Source organism: Mobula birostris, chromosome 32 (assembly GCF_030028105.1).
Source record: "Mobula birostris isolate sMobBir1 chromosome 32, sMobBir1.hap1, whole genome shotgun sequence".
In the NCBI taxonomy this organism is placed as follows: domain Eukaryota; kingdom Metazoa; phylum Chordata; class Chondrichthyes; order Myliobatiformes; family Myliobatidae; genus Mobula; species Mobula birostris.
In genome coordinates this window covers 14,056,775-14,084,057 of record NC_092401.1, presented here as the reverse complement: position 1 = coordinate 14,084,057, position 27,283 = coordinate 14,056,775, and the positions used below count along the sequence as shown (strand labels likewise).

The window sequence follows — 27,283 nt, the reverse complement described above, 5'->3', positions numbered from 1 at the left end:
CCAAGGAACACACTAACCCTAAGCTAACTTAATGGTGCAGAGACAGCAGCATAAACCGTACTGCAGCACAAAAGTCAGGAACAAAAGGCTCCAGGACAGCTTCTTCCACCAGGCCATCAGACTGATTAATTCACACTGATACAATTGTATTTCTATGCTATATCAACTGTCCTGTTGTACATACTATTTATTACAATTACTATAAATTGCACATTTAGACGGAGACGTGACGAAAAGGTTTTTACTCCTCATGTATGTGAAAAATGTAAGAAATAAAGTCAATTCAATTCAATACACTGTTGTCTCTGGTGAACAAGTCAAAAAGCAGACAACACAAATAATAGTCAAAGGTATCACAAGGAAAAGTCTTTCTTACACACAGAATAGCTGCCATTCAAAGCTCTCCAACAGTATCAGTGAATGATATTAAAGATTTTTAAAACCTGGATTGTTTCCAATTTCTCAGGAACCACCTCTGGGTGAAGACAGATTATTGATCATAGCCTGATATGCAAACACCAGTGCCCATGAATGGAAAAGCCTATCATCAGGGTGAACATATTTTACACGAACAGTAAACTGGACTTTGTTCAAGAATCAGCATCTGTAAGCCCATGTGTGACCTGCACCAGACTTCAGATAACCAGTTTCTCCACTTTCCATCAGACCTGGGAAAGGTCACTGACATGAAACGCCGTTTCTTTTTCCACACACGTTGTGTGGCGTGCTAAGCAGCTCCTTCTTTATCTGTTTCTACTTCAGATTTTCAGCAATTACAGCATTTTGCTTTTTGCTTCATGGATAGTAAACTCCTAAAGGCGGAGCATCAGTACAATAGCTGGCAAAGCATTCCAGAGACTCAGCTTTTGGAGAAAATCAGCCCACGTTTCTAGGAATAAATGATATCCTTCCCTTTACAGAGGAACATAAAATGGGACTAACTTCATACATTCCTTAACATAAAATTTGCTTTTTAAAAAAGCAAAAACTTTAACAACAAAATAGTTTAACTATTTAAATGTTATACTCTTCTGGTGTGTAAGTGGTGATTATCGCACTTCAGACATTACCCTTCTCTTCCCCTCTCACCTGTATCCTCCCCACTAACCACCACTGGATTCTGTAAGCTGCACGCAACACACTAAAGTTGTGGTGAACATAGCAGGCCAGGCAGTATCTCTAGGAAGAGGTACAGTCGACGTTTCAGGCCGAGACCCTTCGTCAGGACACTGGTTCAGCCTGAAACGTCAACTGCACCTCTTCCTAGAGATGCTGCCTGGCCTGCTGCATTCACCAGCAACTTTGATGTGTGTTGCTTCAATTTCCAGCATCTGCAGAATTCCTGTTGTTTGTAAGCTGCACCTTCACTTATACCAGTGCTACGATTTGAGAATTCCCTCTCTTAACCTCTCCAACTCTTTGCATTTAATGCTCTCCTTAAAACTTATTCCTTGTCCATCTTGCTTCCTGTGAACTAATTGTGGTCCACATAATTCTATGATTGCACCTTCCTTCCTTTGTGGATTTCTACCCCAAACACAGATCAGTTCTCTCACCTCCGTTCTCTAATCTCCCACTTTCACTTTTCCCAAATCACCAATCCACTCCCCTTATTTCCACCATCGTCCTTTCCATCTCTTCTCCTGCCCATTATGTCTTCCTCCTAGTCTGCCATGATCCCCTCTCTATTGTTCTGACCTCTTCCTCCCCCATCTGCACCTTTGCCCCACTTCACTCCCTCCTCGTTGCCTTACCATCTTCTCCCACTTCTCTCTTGCTTCGTTATCTACCACCTTCACTCCCCTCTTCATTACATTCTCCATTCATGTACTTCCCTCTTGCCACTTCCCTCACTCACTGTCCCCATCCCCATCAATTCCTAATCTCCACTGTTGATTCCTGTCCCTTTCCCTATCATAACTCCGCTCTCTTACCCCCCTCAACCTTCCACAATCCCCTCGCCCTCCAACCACTACCTCCTCCTCAAATCACTACCCTCCCACTCCATTTCGAATCCAACCCCTCCCTTCCCCAACGTCCCTGCCGCCATTCTCTGCTCCTATAATCCACCAACTCCATAACCCCCTCAAACTCCTGCCCTCCAACCCCTCCCTCAGTCAATGACCCTGCCTCTCTGCTCCCACCCTTCTCTCCACTCCCCATCCTCAACCCTCCATTATCCCCTCACCCTCCAACCACTACCTCCTCCTCACACCCTTGCCCTTCGACCACAACTTCGCTCATCCCCTCCCTACCTACCACAGACTGAGCCTGTCCTTGGGGTACCGGAGCCCCTCGATGCGGCCCAGGAAGGCCGGCAGTCCGTGCGCGCTGTTGCGGGCGATGATGGCGATGAGGACCCGCGGAGAGAGCAGCGGCGACTCCTCGGACCAGCGCTCCTCCGGGAAGTAGGCCAGGGTCAGAGCGGGGAAGAGCGCGGCCAGCAACAGCGAGCGGCAGGACATGATGCGGCGAGGCCGAAACTGCGAGAGCTCAGTCGGAGCGCGGCAGCTCTGCTGCCTGACAGCAGGTCGGACCGCCCCCGGCCTCAGGGCGGAGCCGACCAGGGGCAGAGGGGCGCCGGGGGTGAGTGGGGGGAGGGGCGTGTGGGGGGGAGGAGGGGAGGAGATTACTGTGGGGGAGCGGGAGGAGGAGTTGGGGTGAGGGGAAAGGGCAGGGGGCAAGCTGGGATAGGGGAGGGTAGTTGGGGTGCATGGAGGAGTAAGCTGGGGGAGGACGGGTAAGAGGAGAAGAGGAAGGAGTGAAAGGGAAGGGGTGACAGGGGAGGGGAAGGGGTGAGAGAGGGAAGTGGGAGGGAAGTGGGAGGGAAGGGGGAGGGGGGAGGGGGGAGAGAGGGAAGGGGGAAAGAGGGGAGGGTAAGGGGGAGTTGGGGGTAAGGGGGCAGGCAGGTGAGGGGAGAAGTGTTGGAGGAGGGGAGGGTGAGTTGGGAGGAGGGAAGGGAGAGATTGGGTGAGGGCAAACGGGGAGGGTAAGGGGAGTGGGGAGAGGACGATGGGGAGAAGGGGAAAGTTAGGGGAGAGGGCGAGGGAGAGTCGGGGAAGGTTAGGGGAGGAGGATGGGAAGTTGAGGGAAGGTTACGCGAGAGGGGAAGTGGTTGAGAAGAGGAGGAGATTGGGGTAGGGTGGGGGAGGAAGAGTTGAAGGGGTAGTTAAGGTGTTCAGGAGGAGAGTTTTTGAGGGGAAGGGGAGTGTGGAGTGGAGGGAGGGTGAAGTGGAGGGGATGAGGGTGGATGATTTGAGCAGTGGGAGTAAGAGCAGGAGTGGTGGCAAGGGGAGGGAGGAGGGGTGGAGGGAAAGTGGGGGGTGAAAGGGGAGGGTGTTGTGAGAGCTGTGATAGGGAAGGGGTGGGAAAGGGGGTATGGTTGGGGATGGAGGAGAAGGCATTGGAGTGGGGAGGAGTAGTGGGAAGTGAAGGGGATAGGTAGGTTTGGAGGAGAAGAGGGAGGAGTGTGGGGAGGGGGAGAAGGTTGGGAGGGAGAGGTAGGGAAGAAGGGGAGGGGTAGTGAGAGGGGACAGGGGCTGGGGAAAGAGGTAGGGGTTGGAAGGAGGGAATGGGGGAGTGACAGAGTGGAGAGGGGATGGGAGAAGGGATTGAGGAAGGTAGATCCGAGGGGAAGGGGTGAGGCAAGTGGCAGAGGAGCTGGAGAGAAGGAAGAGACGGAGAAGAGCGGCAATTATGGAGAGGGAAGTGGGAGTGAAAGGGGAGGGGTAGGGAAGGTTGAAGGGAGTGAATGAGGGGTAAGGAAGGGGGCAGAGGAAGGATAGAAGTGGAGTGAAGAAGCAGCAGAGGGGAAGGGGAAATAAGGGGGGAGAGGGAAGTAGTGGGGGGTATAATGGATGGAGAGGAAGGGGATGGTGGATTAAGGAGGGTAGTAGAGTGGGGGAAGAGCAGAGGACTGACGATAGAGGTGGGGAGTAGGCGGAGGTGATTGGGGAGGGAGATGAGAGAGTTGAAGGAATAAGGAGTAGGAGGAAGGGGAGGGACGCGGGGAGTGGGGGAAAAGGGAGGGATGAGGGGAGAAGGGGAGGGATGAGGAGAGAAGGGGGAATGAGGTGAGGGGGAAGGGGAGGGACAAGGGAAGAGGGGAAGGGATGGTGGAGTGTGGGAAAGGGGATGAGGGGAGGGGGAAGGGGAGGGACGAGGGGAGTGGGGAAGGGAGCGATGAGAGGAGAAGGGGAGGGATGTGGGGAGAGGGGAAGGGAAGGAATGGGGAGTGTGGGAAAGGGGTTGAGGGGAGAGGGTTAAGAGGGCATGAGGAGAGAGAGGATGAGGACAGCAGGGAGGGGAGGGATGTGGGGAGAGGGTGAAGGGAAGGAATGGGGAGTGTGGGAAAGTGGATGAGGGGAGAGGGGTAAGAGGGCACGAGGAGAGAGAGGATGAGGACAGCAGGGAGGGGAGGGATGTGGGAAATGGGGGAAGGATGAAGGGAGGGAGAGGGGTTGTAAGGAAAAAGGGGAATGAGGGAGAAGGGTAGGAGCAGGAGGAGTGAGGGTAGAAGGGGGAGAAGGAGGGAGCATGTGAGGTGTTGGCTGGGGAGTGTAGGTCAGAAGAGTGTTGTGTGGAAAGAGCAGAGGTGGAGGTGAGTAGGGAGGGAGAAAGGGGAGAGTAGCGCAAAGGGCCAGGGAAAGGAGATAGGGAGGGGGAAATGACAAATAAGTGAATGAGAGGGGAGGGGAGTGGAAGGAAGTGGAGGGGTAGGGGAGTTGGAAGGGGGAAGGGAAGGTTGATGGGAAGGAAGGTAGGGAGTGGAGGGGGAGTGGGTGTGGGAGAAGTGAGTGATCGGGCGGGGAGAGGTAGTGAAGGGGCAGAGGAAGGAGAGTTGGAGGCATGAGAAGGGTAGGACGGGAGAGGGAGTGGAAGTGAATGGGGGGAAGACAAAGGTGTAGTGGAGGGGGTTATAAGGGGCAGGTAAAAGGAAGAGGGGAGTGGGATGGGGAGGAATGGAGGGGAGAGGAAGGTGGCAAGGGGAATTGTGGGAGAGGGAAGTGGGTGTAAAGAGTGGAGGGATAAGGGAGGGGCAGGTGTGGTAGGTAGGGTAGTGGGGAGGAAGGGAGGAGTGAGGGTGGTGGGGGAGATGGGAGGAGCAGAGTGAATGGGCAGAGGGCAGTGGAAGTGGAGAGTCTGGCAATAGTGGAAGGGGAGAGGGGCAATAGAGGAATGTGGGGCAGAGGTGGGGGAGGGAAGCAGAGGATGGGGCAAAGGGAAAGAGCAGAGGAATGGGGGTAAGGGGGAAGGGGGAATGGGTAGGGGAGGGGTGAGGTGAAGGGGAGGAAAGGAGAGGGATGTAGGGTGGTGAAGGTGGGGTGGCAAGTGGGAACAGCGGGGTAGATGGGAGTGGAGAGAGGGGGGAATTGTCAGCATGGGTTTGGGGAATTGTACAGGGAATGGTATTAGGGAATGGGGAAAGTGGGGTGGGCAGGAGATGTGGCGAGGGGAGAATGTGGAGAGGGAAGCATGGGAGGGGGAGTTGCAGAGAGTATAATGGGGATGTGGGCAACTTTAGGTAGGGTATGGGGAGGGGGAGTGTGTGCATGGGCAGGGAATGCAGGAGGATAGGGGAGATGTAAGGGGGTGGGGAGGGGAATGGTGGGAGTGAAGGATGGGGAGCGGGGAGGAATAGTGGAGGAGGAGAAAGGTGAGAGGAGTATTGGGAAGGAAGATGCTGAGGGAAAGGAAGTGGGATAGTATGGAGGGCGAGGAAAGGAGGAGTGGTGGGGGAGGGGAGATCAACGGAGGAAGAGTGGAGAGCATGAGGGAAAATAGGGAGAGAGGTGGAGGCAGTAGGTAAGACCTGAGGGGAGGGGAAGAGTGTATGGAGAGGGAGGGAGCTGTGGGTGAGGGGACGAGTGTGTGGAGAGGGAGCTGGGGAGGGAGGGGAGGGGTGGGGGAGAGAGTGTGGAGGGAGGGAACAGGAATGGGAGAAGAGTGTGGAAAGGGGTCTGGGAGGGGAGGAGGGGCAGAGGGAAAGGATCTTCAAGGAATGGACAGGATTGAAGTCTTCAGGCAATAGAACTGGATGAGGAATCATTGTGGGATAGAGTGGGTGAAGATCTTTGGGATCTAGAGGAGAATGGACATCATGGAGAGATTGTGTATGGGTGGTTATGAAGATGTTGTTTGGGAAAAGGTTAGCAGATAACTGGTTAAAGAGTCAGTGGGCTCTGACAGGCAGGAGGGGCACCAGGTAAATTATAGCAGGCAGAGTATTGGCATCAGTCTACATGGTAAGCAGACCACTGCTACAGGAGCCAGCCCAGGTCACACACGAACAACATAAAAGAGTGCTGGCAACATCTTCAGAAAGGAAAACCCCTCCCCTCTCCCTCCAAGGCTTCGACCAGGAACGTCCAGAGAAAGGAGGGGAGGTCTGGGTGCATCAAGCTGCCATACTCCATTTTAGAGCCCCCGGCCTCTTCCCCAAGCAATGGAAGAGGAGGTAGCAGAGGAACAAGGAAATTCGGTGGTGTGGTGGAAGAAGACGGCAGCACGGTGGTAAGTTAGCACCATCCCCTCACAGCTCCAGTGACCCTGGTTCAGTCCTGACCATGCTGTTGGCTGTGTGGAGTTTGCACACTCTCCCTGTGACCACGTGGGTTGTCTCCAGCTGCCCAGCTTTCCTCCCACATCCCAAGACATGATGGTAGGTCAACTGACTGCTCTAAGTTGCTTGTAGTGTCTGGTGAGTGATGAACAGGATCAAAGAGACGATGATAGGTATATGAAAGAATGAAATACAGAGGTACAGGATAAGAAGATGAGGGAGAATTGGTCCAATGTGATTGTTATGCTGGAAGCTGATCATGCTGTAGTAAGTTAATTTTAAAAATGCCTCCAAAAAATCAAACTGGAATCTGACGGCTCTAGAAACCCACAGCAAATTTGAAATCTTGCAGAATCTTGTATGCAGTAAAAGAAGAAAAACTTTGAAGAATCTTCAGCACTATTCTGAGAAAGCAAAATCTATTCTTGGTACAATCAGTGGGGTTGGTTGTCGAGGAGATAAAGAATGAACAAGCCTTGCTCTTTGCCATGGAGTTCTCCAAGATCATCTTCGGATCCAGACTCTGCTCCATGGAATCAGATGAGACGTGCTCTAAATTCTTCCCAAAAGGCTCACAGAGGGACCTCTGGGATCAACAGCCTTAAGGGAGAGACTCAGTAAACTCCAGTAATATCCTCACAGCCAGATAAATTAATGATCTAAAAATCGTCCTCTGCCAGCCCATTTGAATGGAAGGACACAGCACATCCAAAACTCTCAGTGGACCAATGGCCTAATTCTGCTCTTGTCTTATGGTCTAATTTCCAGTCTTCTATTTCAGAAGTTTTAGATGACACCTAGAGCGAGGGTCTGAACCAATGACTAATTCTGGATGAACTTATTAGACTGGGTGGGACAGGATGGGCCAAACATCCGGAGAGTGTCCAGTGCTAGGCTTCCAGCTGGCAACATGCATAGAATTCACAAGCTAAGGAATCATCACCCTCGTTTACAAGCAAGAGAAGTCATTCCACCATTAAATATGGATTGAAAGATTTTGTGCTGGGTACCACCAGTGGATTCGTGTTTACCTGCGCTGTACCTCAAAGCAAGATCTCTGACAGCCATGGATATGATCACACATGTGCAGAAAATGGAGATGAATTCTTGGCTAGTCAGTCTGGAGGAAGAGAATTTGATAGAAAATTGTGCAAGTACATGATGGCGTGCTCTGTAAAATGTGACTGGGGAGGGAATCTGTAGCAAGATTTGATTGCTGTACACAGATGTCAGTAATGCTGTCTTATGTAATGGTTCAGAAGTAGAAAGTTTCCCAATCAAATCTGGAACTAGACAAGGTTTTCCTCTTTCTTCTATATTGAGACTTTTGGGAAATTCATCAGGAAAGATGCTTCCAGAAGGTGCAGGGAATCTGGTTCCGGCAACAAGAAAACACAGGTAAAGCTCCTGCTAAAGTGCAATCAAAATTAAGAATGTGAGAGTGGAATTTGTTCTTCATTGTGGGGATGAACCTAGTCATCAGGTGTGAGGTGTTGATATTGGCGTACATGGCACAGATATGGCCCATACCCTATACTTGTGCTGTGGTAACACAACAACCTTCCATTTCATCAAGAAATTCAAAATGGATCATGTCCACAGAGACGCAAGGCACGGATCTGAAAAGGAAATGTATCCAGCATGGTCCTCTTCCCTCATGACCATCTTTGTATATGTTTCAAGCTGAGCACGAGAAAGTGAACACCAAGGGCCATTTTCCGCTGAGGTTCTATTGGCCCTGATGTTACAGGGGATGGGTTTGACCTTATGTCATGTCACATTCCTTTCAATTGGACCTTACCATTACCACATGTCCCCTGTGGAAATCTGTGCTGAAGAGCACCCTTGGCCACCTCTGTTAAATAGTGGGCTGCATGCAACACCCTCAAAGACAGAAGAGGAGATGGTGCGTCCTGTCAGGTTTCTTGAGCTGACTATCAAAGAACACCTCATCATCAGAAATCTCAGATACCAAAATCTCACATGGCTGGTGGTGAGGAGAGCCCCCTCCATTGGGATAAATAGTAAAGATCATCAGGCAGGAGATACAGGGTCCTGAAGTCCTGCAGAACCAGTTCAGGAACAGCTACTATACTGCATCCTCCAGGTTTTTTTTTAACTAACCTGCACAAATCTAATCCTAACTCAGCAAAGGAACACCACGGACCAGCTCTGGTATTATCATGAGAAAACGCTGGAGGAACTGAGCAGGTCAGGCAGCATCTATGGAGGGGAATTTTGATCCGAGACCTGTCATCAGGACCCACGATCAGGTCCTGGCCAGTGCACTATCAAATACTTGTCTCTGATTTGTGTGTGCGTTTTACACTAATGTCTCATTATTCATCTTTATTCTCTCTCCATTGCTTTGAACCATTTGTGTTTTGTGTGTTGTCTGAATCTATATGCCTGTCTAGCTGCTGTAAGTTTCCCTTTGTACCTGTACCTCCCCGTATGACAATAAACTAGACCAGCAAAAAATTAACTTTGATCCTCTGAAAACCTGCTGGTCTTCCTGTGCAAACTGGCACATTCCAGAGTGCAGGAGTGCCCCGAGGGATGTGCTGGAACACAATCCAGCCCCCATAAAGGCATTGTGGGGAAAGGTCCCTCCTGCCACTGGGCACGGAAGTGCTCAGCCTCTACCTTTCTTTTGTCAATGAAAAGCTGATGCCATTTTGAAGTAATGTAAAGTTTGTAAGCAAAAATACTGGTGGCTTGGCAAAATGAATGCTTTATATCCTTTCTATAACTCAACTAGATTCTGGGAGAAAAACAGCAATTTTAAGCTCAGATTTTTAAAAAAAATTAACGAGGATTGTACCAGCACAGAATTCATACCATTTCTTCAGCTAAAGCGTCTTGGGGTTAAATAAAAAGCACCTATAAGATACCAATGCACAAAATTAGAACTTTTGTTATGTAGCCTCTCAGGAATCACAAAACCACAGTTTTCTTTGGAAATTCCTTTTACGCTATTTAGTAAAATATTTGCATAGATTAATGTGCAACTGGCAATAATTCTGATATCTGTTCCAAGGAGACAAATCACTAAGGCACAACAACTCCAAACCGCCTCCCCCACCAACCCCATAAAAGGCTAAATGACGGTCGACGTGATTTGTTGCAATCATTCCAGTATATGCATACAGCCAGCTGTGCTGTGTGGAGCAGCAATGGTCACCAACAAATAAAATTAAAATTAAAGAATAAGAACAGAACACTTTCAGCTTTAGCTATACAAGATCATACATTAAAAACTTGTTACAGATCCAAATTTTAACTTTTCAAGATATATTTCTAATTAAATAAATAAATTTGCATTCAGTTGCCTCCACCTAACATTGTCATCATTGAATACTGCCATCTGTTGGATGTCCCAGGGTAACAGTTATCTGAACGATGACTGGGGTCCATATCAGTCACCTCTGGCAGTGTGTCCAAGATCTCGTTCATGTCTGCAAATGACTTTGGCTTGTTGGACTGAGCTCTTTCTTTTGAACTTCACTTCTAATCTGCACATGTCCCACATCTCTTTCGTTCATCTCCTTCAGTCCTCACTCGAACTTTGCATTATATTCCATCTACCTCCATGCTAGTTCCTGAGGCTGGCGTACTCTCAGTGTGATCCATGTGTTCTCTGATTGTTCCAAGTGCTGATGACTGCCCTGATAACTCTGTAGGACTGGTTGAATGGATGGATTTGGGGTACTCAGTAGTGGAGAGTTGGGGCTCATTGTCCCACAGGTAAGCCATACTTTCATTGTATAGACTGAACTTCGGTCGTGCGGCGGTCTCCTTTGTGGCTAAGAAAGAAACATAAAGAGTGAACAAGAAAAACTGGATGGTTTTAAATGTTCTTTTCAGATTTCTAATTGATAAACTATTGACAGCTAGAAATTTGTGTGCACTGTTCATTTGGCTGCCATGTGATTCCCATGTGTTGTGGAAAAATCTAAAGATATTGCAAGCGGCACTGGGTAAAAATGGTATGGGGGGACTTCTTTGTGTAACTCTGCACAGTTTTGGAAACAGTGGGTGTAATTGGAGCTCTGCTTCAATTTCCCACAGCTGGTGAAATTTAGTCACCCAGACACACCCTCAGTGGTCAGTTCTTAAAGACATATCTGCATGTGTGCAAGTGTTGAAGAATTGCCAAGGAGATCACTACTGGGTGATCACTATGCTGACCTGAATCGCAAAGAATATCCCAACCTCCCAAGGTCTATCTTTGCACTATTTATTTTCTAATCGTAGCAAATCCCCCTACCCCTGCTTTCCATTGCTCCCCACTAATCTACCTGTAGGTGGCCTAAGTGCTACACCTGCCCATGTAACTCCTCCTTCACCCCCATTCAGGGCCCCAAACAGACCCGTTGTAAGTTGGAGGACCGTTTTGTCGAGCACCTCTTGCGCCACCCTGAGGATGGGAGAGCAACACCTTATATTCCGTCAGGGTACCCTCCAACCTGATGGACTGAAGGCCAATTTCTCTTTCCAGTGAACAAATTCCCCTCCCCCTTCCTCTATTCCCCACTCTGACCTTTCATTCTGTTCTCACCTGCCTACTGCTTCGCCCTGGGTCCCCTCTTCCTTCCCTTTCTCCTATTGTTTGCTCTCCTCTCCTATCAGATTCTTTCCTCTCCAGCCCTTGACCTTTCCCACCCACCAGGCTTCACCTATTACCTTCCAGCTAGCCCCCTCCTACCACCCCCCACGTTTTTATTCAGGCATCTTCCACTTTCTCTTGCTCCCTACCTTGTACAACGCCCATGTGCCATTGGGCATAAACAAGTACCCTCACCCTCAGGGTCGGGGCACTTGTGTAGTTGTGAGCCACGGGGCTGGGGATTGGGGTGGCAATAGGTGGGTTATAAAGAGTTTAGAGTCCGAAACGTTCTTACTGTGGCATTTAATCATTGGCAGATGGTTTCAAACACGTCCACGAGTCAATGTTTACAAAAGGAAAAAGGCTGCTGGGCACTGCTAGCTTCTCTTTTCAGTTACAAAGCAATCTTGGGATAGAAAATTTTGCCAGTAGAGAGGCTACCTCAGAGTTCCAACAATCCGGGTTCAACCTTGACCTTGAGTATTGTCTGGTTGTACCTTCTCCTGGGATGGTTTGATCTGTTTCTCCCACATCCCAGAAATGTATCAGTTTGGTAGGTGAACTGGACACTCTGCTGGTAGTGGCCAAGTGGTTAAGGTGTCAGTCTAGTGATCTGAAGGTCGCTAGTTCGAGCCCCAGCCAAGGCAACGTGTTGTGTCCTTGAGCAAGGCACTTAACCACACATTGCTCTGCAACGACACCGGTGCCAAGTTGTATCAGCCTTAGTGCCCTTCCCTTGGACAACATCGGTGGCGTGGAGAGGGGAGACTTGCAGCATGGGCAACTGCCGGTTTTCCATACAACCTTGCCTAGGCCTGCGCCCTGGAAACCTTCCAAGGTGCAAATCCATGGTCTCACGAGACTAACGGATGCTTATTTGGACACTCTGCATTACTGAGTGGCAGATTCTGGGAAGAGTTGATGGGAATGTGGGGAGAATAAAAATTGGGATTAATGTACTTAGGAATATTGGAAATGGGGAATTGATGGTTGGCATACATTCAGTGCGCTGAAGGGCTCTTTTTCCTGTGTTGTGACTCAATGATTGTGGCTCTCTATGATCCTGCAGGATTGCTGCAGGAACATCCAATACAGTATGCTTCTATTCAGAGCCAAGAGCTGGTGAGTTGAGGTACCTTTTAAAAAGTGAGGGTGATTTTTAGGATCAGAGTCAAATTTAACATCACTGGCATATGTCATGATATTTGTTATTTTGCAGCAGCAGTATATTGAATACATAGTAATAAAAAACAGTGAATTACAGTAGGAAGTGTATGTGTGTATATATACGTATGTGTGTTTTTAAGAAGCTAAATAAGTAGTGGAAGAAAAGAGAGAAATAAATGTCGTGAGGTAGCGTTCATGGGTTTGACGTCCATTCAGAAACCTGCTGGCAGAGGGGAAGAGGCCGTTCCTGAGTTGCTGAGTGTGTGCCTTCAGACTCCCGTACCTCCTCCCTGACAGTAACAATGAAAAGGAGGCATGTGATGAGTGATGAGTGTCCTTAATGATGGATGCTGCCATTTTGAGACATCTTTAGGATCTCCTGGATGCTGAGGAGGCTAGCGCCCATGGTGGAGCTGACTTGCGTTTACAACTTTCTGCAGCTCATTTTGATCCTGTGCATTGCCCACCCCCCATTACCAGGTGGTGATGCAGCCAGTTAGACTTGCACGGCCAGATTTGGGAACAGCTTCTTTCCAACTGTGATAAGACTGCTGAACGGATCCTGACCCGGATCTCGGCTGTACCCGCCAAATATCTGGACCTGCCTCTCGGTTTTTTTGCACTACCTTACTTTCCCTTTCTATTTATGATTTATAATTTAAATTTTTATTATATTTACTATCGATTTGTACTCCAGGGAGCGCAAAGCGCAGAATCAAATATCGCTGTGATGATTGTACGCTCTAGTATCAATTGTTTGGCGACAATAAAGAAATAATGAAAATTTAAAGAATGGTCTCCATGATACATCTGTAGAAATTTGCAAGTGTCCTTGGTGACAAACCATATCTTAAATTCCTAATGAAATAAATCTGCTGTTGTGTCTTCTTTGTGCATGCATCAATATGTTGGGCCTAGGATAGATCCTCAGAGATGCTGACAACCAGGAGCTTGAAATTGTTCACTCTTTCCATTTCTGATCCCTCTATGAGGACTGGTGTGTGTTCCCACTTCTTACCCTTTTTGAAGTCCACCAATCAATTCTTTGGTCTTACTGATATCAAGTGTAAGGTTGTTGCTATGACACCACTCAACTAGCTGATATATCTTGCTCCTGTATGCCTTGTCATCACCATCTGAAATTCTGCCAACAATGGTTGTGTCATCAGCAAATTTATAGAAGTCCTTTGAGCTGTGCCTAGCCACACAGTCATGGGTGTAGAGAGAGTAGAGCAGTGGGTTAAGCACACAACCCTGAGATGCACCAATGTTATTTATCAGCAAGTTGGAGATGTTACTTCTGATCCACACGACTGTGGAGTTCTGGTGAGGAAGTCAAGAATCTAATTGCAGAGGAGATCCAGGTTTTGGAGATTTTTGATTAGACCTGTAGGAATGAATGTTTTAAATGCTGAGCTGTTGTCAGTAAACAACAGCTGACATAAGTATTAGTATTGTTCAGATGATCCAAGGCCGCATGAGAACGCATCCACTGTAGACCTATTGTGGTGATAGGCAAATTGCAGTGGGTCCAAGTCCTTGCTGAGGCAGGGGGATTGATCCTAAAAATAACCAACCTCTCAGAGCACTCCATCACCGTAGATGTGAATGCTACTGGACAATAGTCGTTAAGGCAGCTCACCCTATTCTTCTTGGACGGAGGTGTGATTGTTGGCCTTTTGAAGCAGGTGTGAATTTCCCAATGTTGCAATGAGAGATTGAAAATGCCTTTGTGTCTGCTAGTTTAATTTTTCTTTCAAATTAAACTGGCAACTGGCCAACATCTGAATGTCATTGAACCCTCTAATGTCTTCCTGTCATTGAAAACTCAGTATTGTTTGGAGAATAAGTGAAAGATCAACTTTGAAACATGAATTTGAATCAAATATTTGCACACCTTCAATGCCGAAGGGTTAACATATGAGGAGCTTTTGATGGCTCTGGGCCTGCACTTACTGGTGTTTAGGAGAATGAGGGGAATCTCATTGAAACTTATCAAATATTGAAAAGCCTAGGTAGAGTGGATGTGAAGAGCATGTTTCCTATTGTGTGGGAGTCTAGGACCAGAGGGAACAGCCTCAGACTAGAAGGACATCCCATTAAAACAGAGATGAAAAGGAATTTCTTTAGCCAGAGGATGGTGAGTCTGTGGAATCCATTGCCACAGGTGGCTGTGAAGGCCAATTCACTGGGTATATTTAAAGAGGAGGTTGGCAGGTTCTTGATTAGTAATGGTGTCAAAGGTTATGGGAAGAAGGCAGGAGAATGGGATTGAGAGGGGTTATAAATCAGGAATGATGGAATTGCAGATTCGATGGGCTGAATGGCCTAATTCTGCTCCTAGCTCTTATGGTCTTTCAAAGACGGTTTGTAGAGTGCTGGGAGCTAATGCAAGGCAGTCAGTTATGGTGTCAGGTCTGTAACTGTGCAGGCTGATATGAAAAAAAGACCAAGTGAGCTCCTTAAGCAGGCCACAGTACAGTACAGCACATTAAGGGCCATTCGGCCCATGATGTTGTGCCAACCTTTTAACCTACTCTATGATCAATTTAATCCTTTCCTCCTGCATAGCCCTTCATTTTTCGGTCATCCATGTGCCCATCTAGGAGTTTCTTAAAGGTCCTTAATGTCACCGCCTCAACCACCAAGCCCAGCAGTGTGTTACATGCACTTACCACTCTCTGTGTAAAAAAAAACCTACCTCTGACATCCCTCCTAAACTTTCCTCCAATCACCTTTAAAGGATGTTCTCTTGTATCACCCATTGCCACCCTGGGAAAAGGCTCAGGCTTTCTGCTCAATTTGTGCCTCTTGTACACCTCTATCAAATCACCTTTCATTGTCCTTTGTCCAAAGTGAAAAGCCCTAGCTTGCTCAACCTTTCCTTATTAAATGTGTTCTCTAATCCAGGTAGTATCCTGCTAAGTCTCCTCTGCACCCTCTCTAACACCCACATCCTCCCTATAATGAGGCTCCCAGAACTCCACACAGCACTCCTGGTATACTCTGGCCAGAGTTTTATAGAGTTGCAACATTACCTCGTGGCTCTTGAATGCAACCATGCCACTAATGAAGTCTAACAAACTATTTGCCGTCCTAACCACCCTGAAAATTTGCACTGCAACTTCGAAGGACTTCAAGATCCCTCTTTTCCTCCACGCTGCTAAGAATCCTGCCATTAATCCTGTGCTCTGTCTCACTCAGCTTCACCCACTCCATCATTGAACTGTTCCAATAACCTATGGACTCACTTTCAAGGACTTTACATCTCATGTTGTCAATTATTTTTGCTCATTTATTATATTTATTATTTTTAAATTTTTCTTTCTTTTTGTATTTGCACAGTTCGTTGTCTTTTGAACATTAGTTGTTCGTCCATCCTGCTGGGTGCAGTCTCTCATTGATTCTATTGTTTTTCTTGTATTTACTACGAATGCCCACAAGAAAATGAATCTTAGGTTTGTACATTGTGACATATACATATGCACTTTGATAATAAATTTACGTTCAACTTTGAACCTTTCAAGTTGGACTTCCAAAGTGTAATTCTTCATACTTTTTACAAATTGAACTCCATCTGCCACTTGTCAGCCCAGTTCAGCATCCTGTCAATGTCCCGTTGTAACCAATGACAACCTTCTACAGTATTCACAACACCACCAATCTTTGTGCCACCTGAAAACTTACCAATCCACTCTTTCACTTCGTCATGTGACTCATTTATGAAAGTCACGAAGAACAGGGGTCCTATTACAGATCCCAGTTGGACAGCACTAGTCATAGAACTACAGGCAAGAATATGATCCATCTACAACCATCCTCTGCCGTTTGTGGGTAAGCCAATTCCAAATCCCTGCAGCCAACTTTCCCTCGATCCCATGCCTCCTGACTTTCTAAATGAGCTTACCATGGAAAACCTTGTCAAGTGCCTTGCTAAAATCCATATGTACCTCATCGTTGCTCTACCTTCATCAATATGTTTTGTCATTTCTTTGAAAAGGTCAATCAGACTCAAAGTTTCGACCCGCCCTTCACAAAGCTCGGCTGACTATCCCTAACCAGACCATGCTTCTCCAAATACTCCTAAAACCTGTCTCTGGGAATTTTCTTCTCTGTTTTGTCCACCATGGATGTAGGCCTCACTGCTCTATAATTCCCAACACTTCCCCTATTACCTTTCTTGAACAGAAAAAAGAATAACATTTGCCATCTTCCAGTCTTCTGGTACTGCTCCAGTGGTCGGTGAGGATGCAAAGTTCATCGCCACCAGTGCAGCAACTTTTTCCTCAATTCCCATAGTAACCTGGGGCATCCCATTCTGTCCCAGGGACTTAATCTAATGTTTTTCAAAAGTTCCAACACATTCCCTGTCTTGACATCAACATATTCTAGCATATAGCCTGTTCTATACTGACCCCACATTCATCAAGTTCCCTCTCACTGGTGAATATCGAGGCAAAGTATTCATTAAGGACCTCCTTTACTTCTACAGGCACAATTTTTCTCTTTTATTCTTGATTGGTCCTATCATTACTCTAGTCATCCTCCATTCTTTACATTCGTGTAGATCGCCTTGGCATTTTCCTTAATCCTACATGCTACATGCCAAGTCCTTCACATGCCCCCTTCTAGCTCTCCTAAATTCCTTCTTAAGCTCTTTCCTGGCTACCTTATAACCCTTAGGAACCACATCCGATCTTTTCTTCCTAATCCTTAAGTATGCTTTCTTCCTCTTGACTAAATGTTCCATCTGTCTTGTCATTCATGGCTCCTTCAGTCTACCATCTTTTCCCTGCCTCAATGGGACAAGCCTATCCAGAACCACATGCAGGTGCTCCCTAAACAACCTCCAAATTTCCGTTTTCCCTGAGAATATCTGTTTCCCATGTAGGCTCCCAAGTACCTGGCTAATAACATCATAATAAAATTAAATACTTTCCTATACCTGGTGCTCCTATCCCTGACCAAGGTGGTCGGGGAGTTGTGGTCACTGTCTCCAAAATGCACACTCACTGAGAGATCTGTCACCTAACCAAATTTTTTGCCTAACACAAGATCCAGGCTACACCTAACACATCCTGCCATATCTAAACCTCTTGTGCAAAGGGGAACTCTGCCAGTATTAGGGAAGTTACCCATGACAACAACCTTGTTATTTTTGCATCCTTCCAAAATCTGCTTTCGGATCTGCTCAGTGTGCTTGTTAATATTGAGGGGTCCTATAGAAAACTCCCAATAGAGTGATGACTCCCTCCTTCTTTCTGACTTCTACCCACACTGACTAGGTAGACAATTCCTCCATGACATCTTCCTTTACAGAGGTGATACTATCCCTGATTAATAATGCTACACCCCACCTTTTTACCTCCTTTCCTGTCCCTTTCGAGCCTTCTAATCCCAGAACATCCAGCAGCTATTCCTGCCCTTGTGACAGACAAGCTTCATAGCTCCAAATACTGACCCATGCTCCAGGTTTGCCGCCCTTGTTCCTGATACCTCTTGCATCAAAGTAGACACATTTCATTTACCCATCCAACACACATCAAAGTTGCTGGTGAACGCAGCAGGCCAAGCAGCATCTGTAGGAAGAGGTGCAGTCGACGTTTCAGGCCGAGACCCTTCGTCAGGACTAACGTTAGTCTCGGCCTGAAACGTCGACTGTACCTCTTCCTACAGATGCTGCTTGGCCTGCTGCGTTCACCAGCAACTTTGATGTGTGTTGCTTGAATTTCCAGCATCTGCAGAATTCCTGTTGTTTTCATTTACCCATCCGACTGACTACGTTTATGCCCTATCCACGGCCTATCCTTCATCACTGTCACTCTACAGATTACATTTATCTTTACATTTGAACTAACAATCTCGTTCCCATCTTCAAGAAATAGCTGCAGTTTCAGTGTTTCTTGACCCTGCCCAGTGTATGCCTTTATGGAGTGTAATGATGACGTTCCAGAGCAGTTGCCCAAGTTTTCTGTTGTATTAGTGGGTCATTAAACACCCACGTAAGTTCATTGAGTAGCTCTAGTGTTCTGTCACGTTCTGACCTTACATATCTATAAATGTAGCTGACTGCAGACAGATTATTTGAACACCTGTATGTTGTACAGGTGGGAGAAGATACCAGTCAGGAAGAGCTGAAGTGCAACAGGTGGTGATGTTGAAACATGAAGGCAGTGGACATAGAATTGAGAACGTTCATACTGCTGCACAATGGCCTCATTCACTCTTTGGTTCGGGGGAAGACCTTGTTGCAAAGCCTTTCGAAGACCGGGAGCAGAGTTGATAGCTTCTACTGTTTATTGGAGGGAAATACTGTATCCATTTCAAGTTCAACTCTCTTGAAGTTATTTGTAGTGTAGCAGCAATGTGTGTGTGTGTGTGTGGGGGGGGGTTGTGTTTACAGTACATCATCGTGTCAACATTGACTGAAGACAATTCTGAAAATACTGTAGTGGCGTTCATTTATTGAGATACAGTGTGGAACAGGTCCTTCCAGCCTTTGAGCTGCACTGTCCAGCAATCACTCGATTTTAACCCTAGCCTATCACAGGACGATTTACAATGACCAATTAACATACCAACTGGTACGTCTTTGGACTGCGGGAGGAAACCGGAGCACCCAGAGGAAACCCACGTTGTCATGGGGAGAATGTACAAAACTCCTTACAGGCAGTGGTGGGGATCGAACCCAGATCGCTGGCACTGTGAAGCAATGTGCTAAGCACTGTAGTGGTAAAGGAACTGATGATTGACTTCAGGAGGAGGAAACCAGAGATCCATGAGCCAGTCCTCAGCAGGAGATCAGAGGTGGAGAGGGTCAGCAACTTTTAATTTCTCGGTGTTATCATTTCAGAGGACATGTCCTGAGCCCAGAATGTAAATGAATTACCAAGAAAACACAGCAGCACCTTACTTCCTTAGGGGTTTGCAAAGATTCAGCATGATGTCTAAAACTTTGACAAACTTCTATAGATGTGTGGTGGAAAGTATAATCTGGCTGTATCACCGCCTGGTATGGAAACGCCTGTGCCCTTGAATGGAAAATCCTGAAAAAAATTCTGGATATGGCCGTCCTTCACAGGTCCCTCCCCACCACTGAGCAGATCCACACTGCGTTGTTACAGGAGAGCAGCATCCATCATTGATTCCTGGGATGGCAGGACTTTCATATGATGAAAGACTGGATCGACTAGGCTTATGCTCTCTGGAATTTAGAAGATTGAGGGGGGATCTTATTGAGACGTATAAAGTTCTAAAGGAATTGGACAAGCTAGTTGCAGGAAGATTGTTCCTGATGTTGGGGAAGTCCAGAACGAGGGGTCACAGTTTAAGGATAAAGGAGAAGCCTTTTAGGACCGAGATGAGGAAAAACTTCTTCACACAGAGAGTGGTGAATCTGTGGAATTCTCTGCCACAGGAAATAGTTGAGGCCAGTTCATTGGCTATATTTAAGAGGGAGTTAGATATGGCCCTTGTGACTAAAGGGATCAGGGGGTATGGAGGGAAGGCAGGTACAGGGTTCTGAGTTGGATGATCAGCCATGATCATACTGAATGGCGGTGCAGGCTCGAAGGGCTGAATGGTCTACTCCACCTATTTTCTATGGTTCTATGTTATCATCAGGTACCCCCACCACCCAGGTTTTGCTTTGTTCTCATTGCTGCCATCAGGAAGAAGTTACAGGAGCCCTGGGACTCACACCACCAGGTTCAGGAACAGTTATTACCCCTCAGCCATTAGGCTCTTAAACCAAAGGGGATAACTTCACTCAACTTCACTTGCTCCATCAACAAACTGTTCCCACAACCTATTGACTCACTCTCAAGGACTTTCATCGAACTTTCTCAATATTTATCACTTACTCATTTATTATTGTTGTTATTTCTTTTTTTATTTGCAGTTTGTTGACTTGCACAGCCTGTTGGTGTGTTCTTTCATTGATTCTATTATGGTTAATGGATTTACTGAGTCTGCCCACAAGAAAATGAATCTCAGAAAATGACATGTTTGTACTTTGATAATGAATTTACTTCGAACTTTGCAACTGTGTGCGAGTGGAGACATAAACTTCAGAAGCTGGAATTTGGAGTAACGCATAATCTGCTGGAGACACTATAGATGCTGGAAGGGTCTGTCAACATTCTAGGTCAAAACCCTGCATCAGGGCTGAGAGTGGGGAGGCAAGACGGCCAGTATAATGAGGAGAAGGGGAGTGGTGAGACAGGAGTCTGGGGTGATTGCAGGACTGTGGAGGACTGTACGACGATAGATAGGTAGGGGAGGGGACATGGTGGCAGATGAATGTGAATGATGGAGGCAGACAGAGAGAGGAAAGGGGAAAATGGGGGGAAAAATAAAAAGAAAAAAGGAGGAAGGTAGGGGAAAGTGATATGAAGATATGTGACAGCTGCTGGAGAGAGATAAGTAGAATCACAGGCTGCCTTGCAGGTTGTCCAAAAGCTGTTCCGTTCAGGACGTCTGGCTGTCTGGCTCCCGTGTCGAGGGTCTGGAGTAGCCTTGCCAGTCACCCATTCAGCCCTTACCAGTCACCCTGGTGCAGGTCCCCTCCTTGTCCCATCTCAGCAAGCAACAACTGATGGCCAAATTATGCAGAACACAGCAGACCACCACAGTCGTGCATCTGATGGAGCTGCTGTCTTACAGCTCCAGTGACCCACACTTAGTGTTGATCTCCAATGCTGCCTGCGCGGAGTTTGCAGGTTCTCCTTGTCACCCCGTGGGTTTCCTCTGGACGCACCAGCTTCTTCCCGCATTGCAAAGGCACGGGGGTTGGTGGTTTACCTGCCCACTGTAAACTGTGTAGGTGTGTGGTAGAATCTGAGAGGAGTTGATGAGGATGCAGGGAGAATAAAAAGCGATTAGCACTGAACTAGTGCAAATCAGCACACTATGGTCAACACAGACTTGATGGGCCAAAGGGTCTGTTTCAGCACTGATTCCATGGCTGTGAGTTGTAAGACACTCTGGTGGGTGAATCTAGACACTGAAATCTCAGCAATCTTGTTGTGTTCTCCACTGAATTCCCAGCGCTGAGGTGGCTGTCACTACACCCTCGCTTAAATGATGTTTGCACTTTGAGTGGAGTCAGCAGTGACTTGAGCTGGGAGATTCCCTTGTCACCAACAGCACTGTGGTCCCTGAAGGATGAGGAACAGCCATGACCAAGTCTTGGGAACTATTGTTGCCAGTGGAAAGGCCCGGGCGGACTATTATTTAGATGGGGAGAGAGTTCAAAATGCAGAGACGCAAAGGGGCTTGGGAGCCCTTGTGCAAGATACCCTAAAGGTTAACCTCCATGTGGAGTCGGTTGTGAAGAGGGCGAATGCAATGTTGGCATTCATTTCTAGAGGTATAAGCTATAAGAGCAGGGATGTGATGTTGAGGTTCTGTAAGGTACTCGTGAGACCACACTTGGGAGTATTGTGTGAAGTTTTAGGCTCCTTATTTTAGAAAGGATATACTGACATTGGAGAGGGTTCAGAGAAGATTCACGAGAATGATATCAGGAATGAAAGGGTTACAAAATGAGGAATGTCTGGCAGCTCTTGGGCTGTATTCCCTGGAGTTCAGGAGAATGACTGGGGATCTCATAGAGACATTCCGAATGTTAAAAGGCCTGAACAGATTAGATATGGCAAAGTTTGTAGAACAAGAGGCCACGACCTCTGGATTGAAGGACGTCCTTTTAGAACTGAGATGCAGAGAAATTACTTTAGTCAGAGGGTGGCAAATCTGTGGAATTTGTTGTCATGAGCAGCTGTGGAGGCCAAGTCATTGGGTGTATTTAAGGCAGAGATAGATAGGTTCTTGATTAGCCAGGGCATCAAAGGGTATGGGGTGAAAGCAGGGGAGTGGGGATGACTGGAAGAATTGGATCCGCCCATGATTAAATGGCAGAGCAGACTCGATGGGCTGAATGGCCTACTATATCTTATGGTCTTAAGGCCCCTGGGATGGACAAACACTTGCTGGAAGTTTCATCCCCTTAGCGGGTGTCCTTGAGCTGTGAATAGGAGCTGGAATGGTGACATATATGCCTATACTTTGGGGAATTCTGCCTCCCCCGCAACTTAAACAGATCCTGGAGCTGAAAGCAAAGCGAATGAGTTCTCATCCTCTAAACCCATTAAATTCCCAAAGGTAGCTATGGAGGACATCTGATTTCAGCCTGGAATAGTGCTGTGCCTCGGAAGCTGAAAGTGATGGAGAGACTGAGCTGAACCAAGTTAGCAGTTCAGGTTTGTATATGAGGTCTCAGGAGATCACTGATTTCAGTAATAACCCACTTGTGGAAGCACTCCTGCAGGCAGTTAAAATGAGAGCTTAGCTCCCTGCATAGAGCTTGATGGATGGGGTCCATCCTTCGCTGGTCTCCTGAGATCTGCTGCCCATGGTGAGGGGAGAGGCTGTTGCAGATCCACCATGATGTAGATGCACCTCATTTGCTTCTACACTGGCATATCAAATTCCTATTGTAGAATGGTGTTCCATGCAGCAAAGCACTTCCGGACACTAGGAAGGTGTTGGGTATTTAATATTTCAGCAGTATTTGATAATATTGTAAATATATTATTTGATTAAGCATTCTTTGTTATTTACATAATTCATTACGGGTCGTGTGTAAAAGTGTGTGAATGGCATACGTTATTACGCCACCACGTCACATCTGTGCTCCTCACTAAAGTAAAAATGAAATGTACGTGTTCACCCAGGCTCCCATCTTTTTCTTTCACTGAATTATGTGTTTTGGAGTCATAAAACATAAAAGATAGAACAGCCTCCAGTGCAAGGTATATGCAGGATAAACTGTCAGCCTCCAGTCCAGCTATGAATTCACGTTTGGTTGTGACTGCTCTTTGAAGTCGTACTCTACAAGAACAATAGGTGCTGTGGTAGTTCTCTGCTTGAACAGTGGTTGTCATTTCTTAGACTGCACTCGTTAAAAACCTCACGGACGGATCACTACAGTGCATTGCACTACAGTGGTTGACATAAGTTGACCAACTTTGATGCTAAAAAAATGGCATTAAAGAATACAAGAATTGTGCAAATGGTGATAACAGCATCTAAAACCCCATCTGAAACTATTTCATTTCGTGCTAACGCTCCTTTTTTGACATTGTACAAATGAATTTCCAGTCGGAAGAATCCAGTCAGTCACAAAAAGCAGTAAAATTCCAAAAATCCACAATGTACTTTTGGGAATTCCTGATGGCTTGACATCCGGACTTACTGTATAACCCCATGTGCCCTGTTCTTTTAAATACTCTGTTCCTGTTTCCTGCATTCCCTGCAAACTCACTGGTTTCACTGGAAAATTTGCTACACTTCTGTGTAACATTAAAAAAAATGCTGGTGTATGCAAGGCTTTCCTATAGTTTGGAAAAATGGCCAGTCCAATGCCACAGAAGTACTGAGGGTGCTAGATTATCAGAGACACTGTATTAAGAATGAATCTTCCACCTTTCCTAACTCATGGGTTCTTGTCAGACCAAAGTAAGTGCTTTGGCTTTTCCATTCTCCCACTCTCTTTGCGTGTCTAACTGCCACTTCTATACTCCCACACCAGCATTGGAGGGGATCACATAGACTGTAGCTTCTTATGAAAATATTTATGCATTGTCATTGATGAAACCACCTTTTCTGGTCACCTAGATACAGGAGGGATGTCATTAAATTGGAAAGGGTGTGGAAAAGATTCACAAGGATGTTGCTGGGACTGGATGCCTTGTTTTATTATTTTGTGCCTTATTATTTTACCTATTTAGAGATACAGCACAGTTACAAGCCCTTTTGACCCAATTAGCCCGTGCTGCCCAGTTACACCCCAGTGACCAATTATAGTTATTGGTTAATTGTGGCAATTATAGGAAAGGAAAGATTGGATATGCTGGTGATTTTTTTCCCTGACTTCTGTAAGGCTGAGGGTTGACCTTGTAGAGCTTTATAAAATCATGAGGGTCATGGAGAAGGTGGACGGTCACAGTCTTCTTCCCAGGTAGGACAGCCTGAGATTGGAGGGCATAGATGTAAAAGGGATCTTAGGAGACAGAGAGAGTCCTCGCAGAGGGTGCAGGTACGGTATATGGGACGAGCTGTCAAAGGAACTGGTAGAGGTAGCTACAGTTACAATAGACAGGTGTATGGATAGGAAAGGTTCAGAGGGAAATGGGACTAACTCGGATAGACGGTATGGACAAGTTTTGGTCGTAGAGTATGTTTCTGTTGTTTAGCTCTATGACTGCCATTGATTCAATGTGTATTGTAGAATTAAAACAACACATACCCTATCTGGTGTTCACGTTTCTCATTTGACCTTTGAGCCCAACAACCTACCTTTGTTAATTTCTTTTGACACAATATGAAGGACAAGCTCCCTGTAGGTGGCTTCAATCTGTATTACTCCCTCGTCATCTGCAGACACGTATGCTTCATACTCAGGCAGTTCCTGAAAGACAGTTTGCACATTTCTGTTATTCCGGGGCATTATCCCCATACATTCACAACAGCAGTGTGAGCGTGTTAGGCTCATCCTGTTTGACCTGTGTCCTAAACAAAGGATGCTAATGAGCAGAGTTAAAGATAGAGAAGGGCAGCAGAAATGACAGCAGTTGGCCAGGGATGAGCTGGGAGCAGAACTGAGGATGTGTGAAAGAGGGTGGTGGCAGGTGCGAGCGTAATTGCTAGTCAAATGGAAGTCAGCAGAGGAAGGAGGAAATAGTGATGCATTGAGCCATACTTGGAGAGTTTCCAGGGAGAGAGAAGAGGGAAGTGTGTGAAACATTGAGAGGCTCATAAAAATAGAGCTCAGGAGAGAAATACAATATACGAGAGAAGTAGAAGCAGAAAAATAACCAGAGAGTGATGGTGGGAGAGGCAATGTGGAGAGGCAGAGAGGTTGAGGCAAGACAAGCCAAGGAAATTGTCATGGGTTTGATCTGGTAAATGTAGAGAGCAATCCCTATTAAGAAGGTCACTGAGTGCATTTGGGTAGAACCAATCTACATAATAGTCTGTATAGGAAGATAAATGGCAATGACAAAGGTAGGAAAGGCGAGGAGGTCCAGAGGAGAGATTTTAGGGAGCGAATTAGAAAATTGTAAAGAAGGACCTCTAGGGTAGTAATTTCTGGATTTTTGCCTGTGACACTTTTCAGTGAGGGTAAGAAAAGGCTGATTTGGCAGATGAGGAACTGGTGCAGGGGGCAGGGGTTCAGATTTTTTTTTATCATTTTGATCTCTTCTGGAGAAGGTATAATCTGTATAATCTTATAGGAAGGATGTCAATAAAATTGAGGGAGTACAGAGGAGGTTTACTAAAATGTTGCCTGGGTTTCATCTCCTAAGTTACAGAGAAAAGTTGAACAAGTTAGGTCTTTATTCTTTGGAGCGTAGAAGGTTGAGGGGAGACTTGATAGAGGTGTTTAAAATTATGAGGGGGATAGATAGAGTTGACATGGTTAGACTTTTTCCATTGAGAGTGGGGAAGATTCAAACAAGAGGGCATGGGTTGAGAATTAGAGGACAAAAGTTTAGGGGTAACATGAGGGGGAACTTCTTTACTCAGAGAGTGGTAGCTGTGTGGAATGAGCTTCCAGCAGAAGTGGTTGAGGCAGGTTCGATGTTGTCGTTTAAAGTTAAATTGGATAGATATATGGACAGGAGAGGAATGGAGGGTTATGGGCTGAGTGCAGTTCAGTGGGAATAGGATAGGGTAAGAGTTCGGCATGGACTAGAAGGGCCGAGGTGGCCTGTTTCCATGCTGTAATTGTTATATGGTTATATTTACAAAAGCGACAGGTTACAATGGGCTACAATATCCTTGCAGGCTGGTTTGCTAGAGCTGTCTGGGAGAGCTTAAACAAATTTGGCAGGGGTATGGGAACCGGAATGATAGGGCTGAGGATGGGGTAGTTCGTTTACAAACAGAGGCAGTGTGTAGTGAGACTGCGAGCAAGGAGAGGCTGATGATAGGGCAAAATTGCAGTCAACGGGATGAGTTGCAATGTAAAAGGGGGACAAAAGCAAAAAGGGTGATGAATACAGAACTGAAGATGTTATGTTTGAATGCACACGGTATACAGATTAAAGTTGATGAACTTGTGGTACAGTTACATATTAGCATGGATAATGGTGTGGGTATCACTGTATCATGGCTGAAAGAAGATTATTGCTGGGAGTTTTACGTCCAAGGATACACATTGTATTGAAAAGATATCGACTATAGCTCAGCGTTTAATACCATCATTCCCACAATCCTGACTGAGAAGTTGCAGAACCTGGACTTCTGTACCTCCCTCTGCAACTGGATCCTCGACTTCCTAACCGGAAGACCACAATCTGTGCGGATTGGTGATAACGTCTCCTCCTTGCTGACGATCAACACTGGTGCACCTCAGGGATGTGTGCTTAGCCCACTGTTCTACTCTCTATATACCCATGACTGTGTAGCTAGGCATAGCTCAAATACCATCTATAAATTAGCTGACAATACTACTGTTGGTAGAATCTCAGGTGGTGACGAGAGGACGTACAGGAGCGAGATATGCCAACTAGTGAAATGGTGCTGCAGCAACAACCTGGCACTCAAGGTCAGTAAGACGGAAGAGCTGATTGTGGACTTCCAGAAGAGTAAGACAAAGAAACACATACCAACCCTCATTGAGGGATCAGAAGTGGAGTGAGTGAGCAGTTTCAAGTTCCTGGGTGTCAAGCTGTCTGAGGATCTAACCTGGTCCCAGCATACTGATGCAGTTATAAAGAAGGCAAGACAGCAGCTATACTTCATTGGGAGTTTAAAGAGATTTGGTATGTCAACAAATACACTCAAAAACTTCTACAGATGTACCGTGGAGAGCATCCTGTCAGGCTGCATCACTGTCTGGTATGGGGTGGTGGTGGTGGGGCTACTGCACAGGACCGAAA

At 46.5% G+C, this 27,283-nt stretch overlaps 2 protein-coding genes across 2 annotated transcripts in view; both read right to left on the bottom strand.

The window, feature by feature from the left end:
• The window catches only part of LOC140191049 (procollagen galactosyltransferase 1-like), a 59,197-nt gene extending 56,520 nt beyond the window's left edge, over window positions 1–2,677 (bottom strand). Inside the window, exon 1 of the mRNA XM_072248120.1 lies at window positions 2,260–2,677. Within this exon, the coding sequence (XP_072104221.1) occupies window positions 2,260–2,465 (206 nt within the window). The 5' untranslated portion in view covers window positions 2,466–2,677. The remainder of the gene's footprint in view (window positions 1–2,259) is intronic.
• A 6,897-nt stretch (window positions 2,678–9,574) lies between these two features.
• LOC140191064 (protein Niban 1-like) overlaps window positions 9,575–27,283 on the bottom strand; it is a 70,514-nt gene continuing 52,805 nt past the window's right edge. The window contains exons 13-14 of the mRNA XM_072248139.1: window positions 24,696–24,807; window positions 9,575–10,368 (exon numbers count right to left, since the gene is read on the bottom strand). Of these exons, the coding sequence (XP_072104240.1) occupies window positions 10,136–10,368; window positions 24,696–24,807 (345 nt within the window). The 3' untranslated portion in view covers window positions 9,575–10,135. The remainder of the gene's footprint in view (window positions 10,369–24,695; window positions 24,808–27,283) is intronic.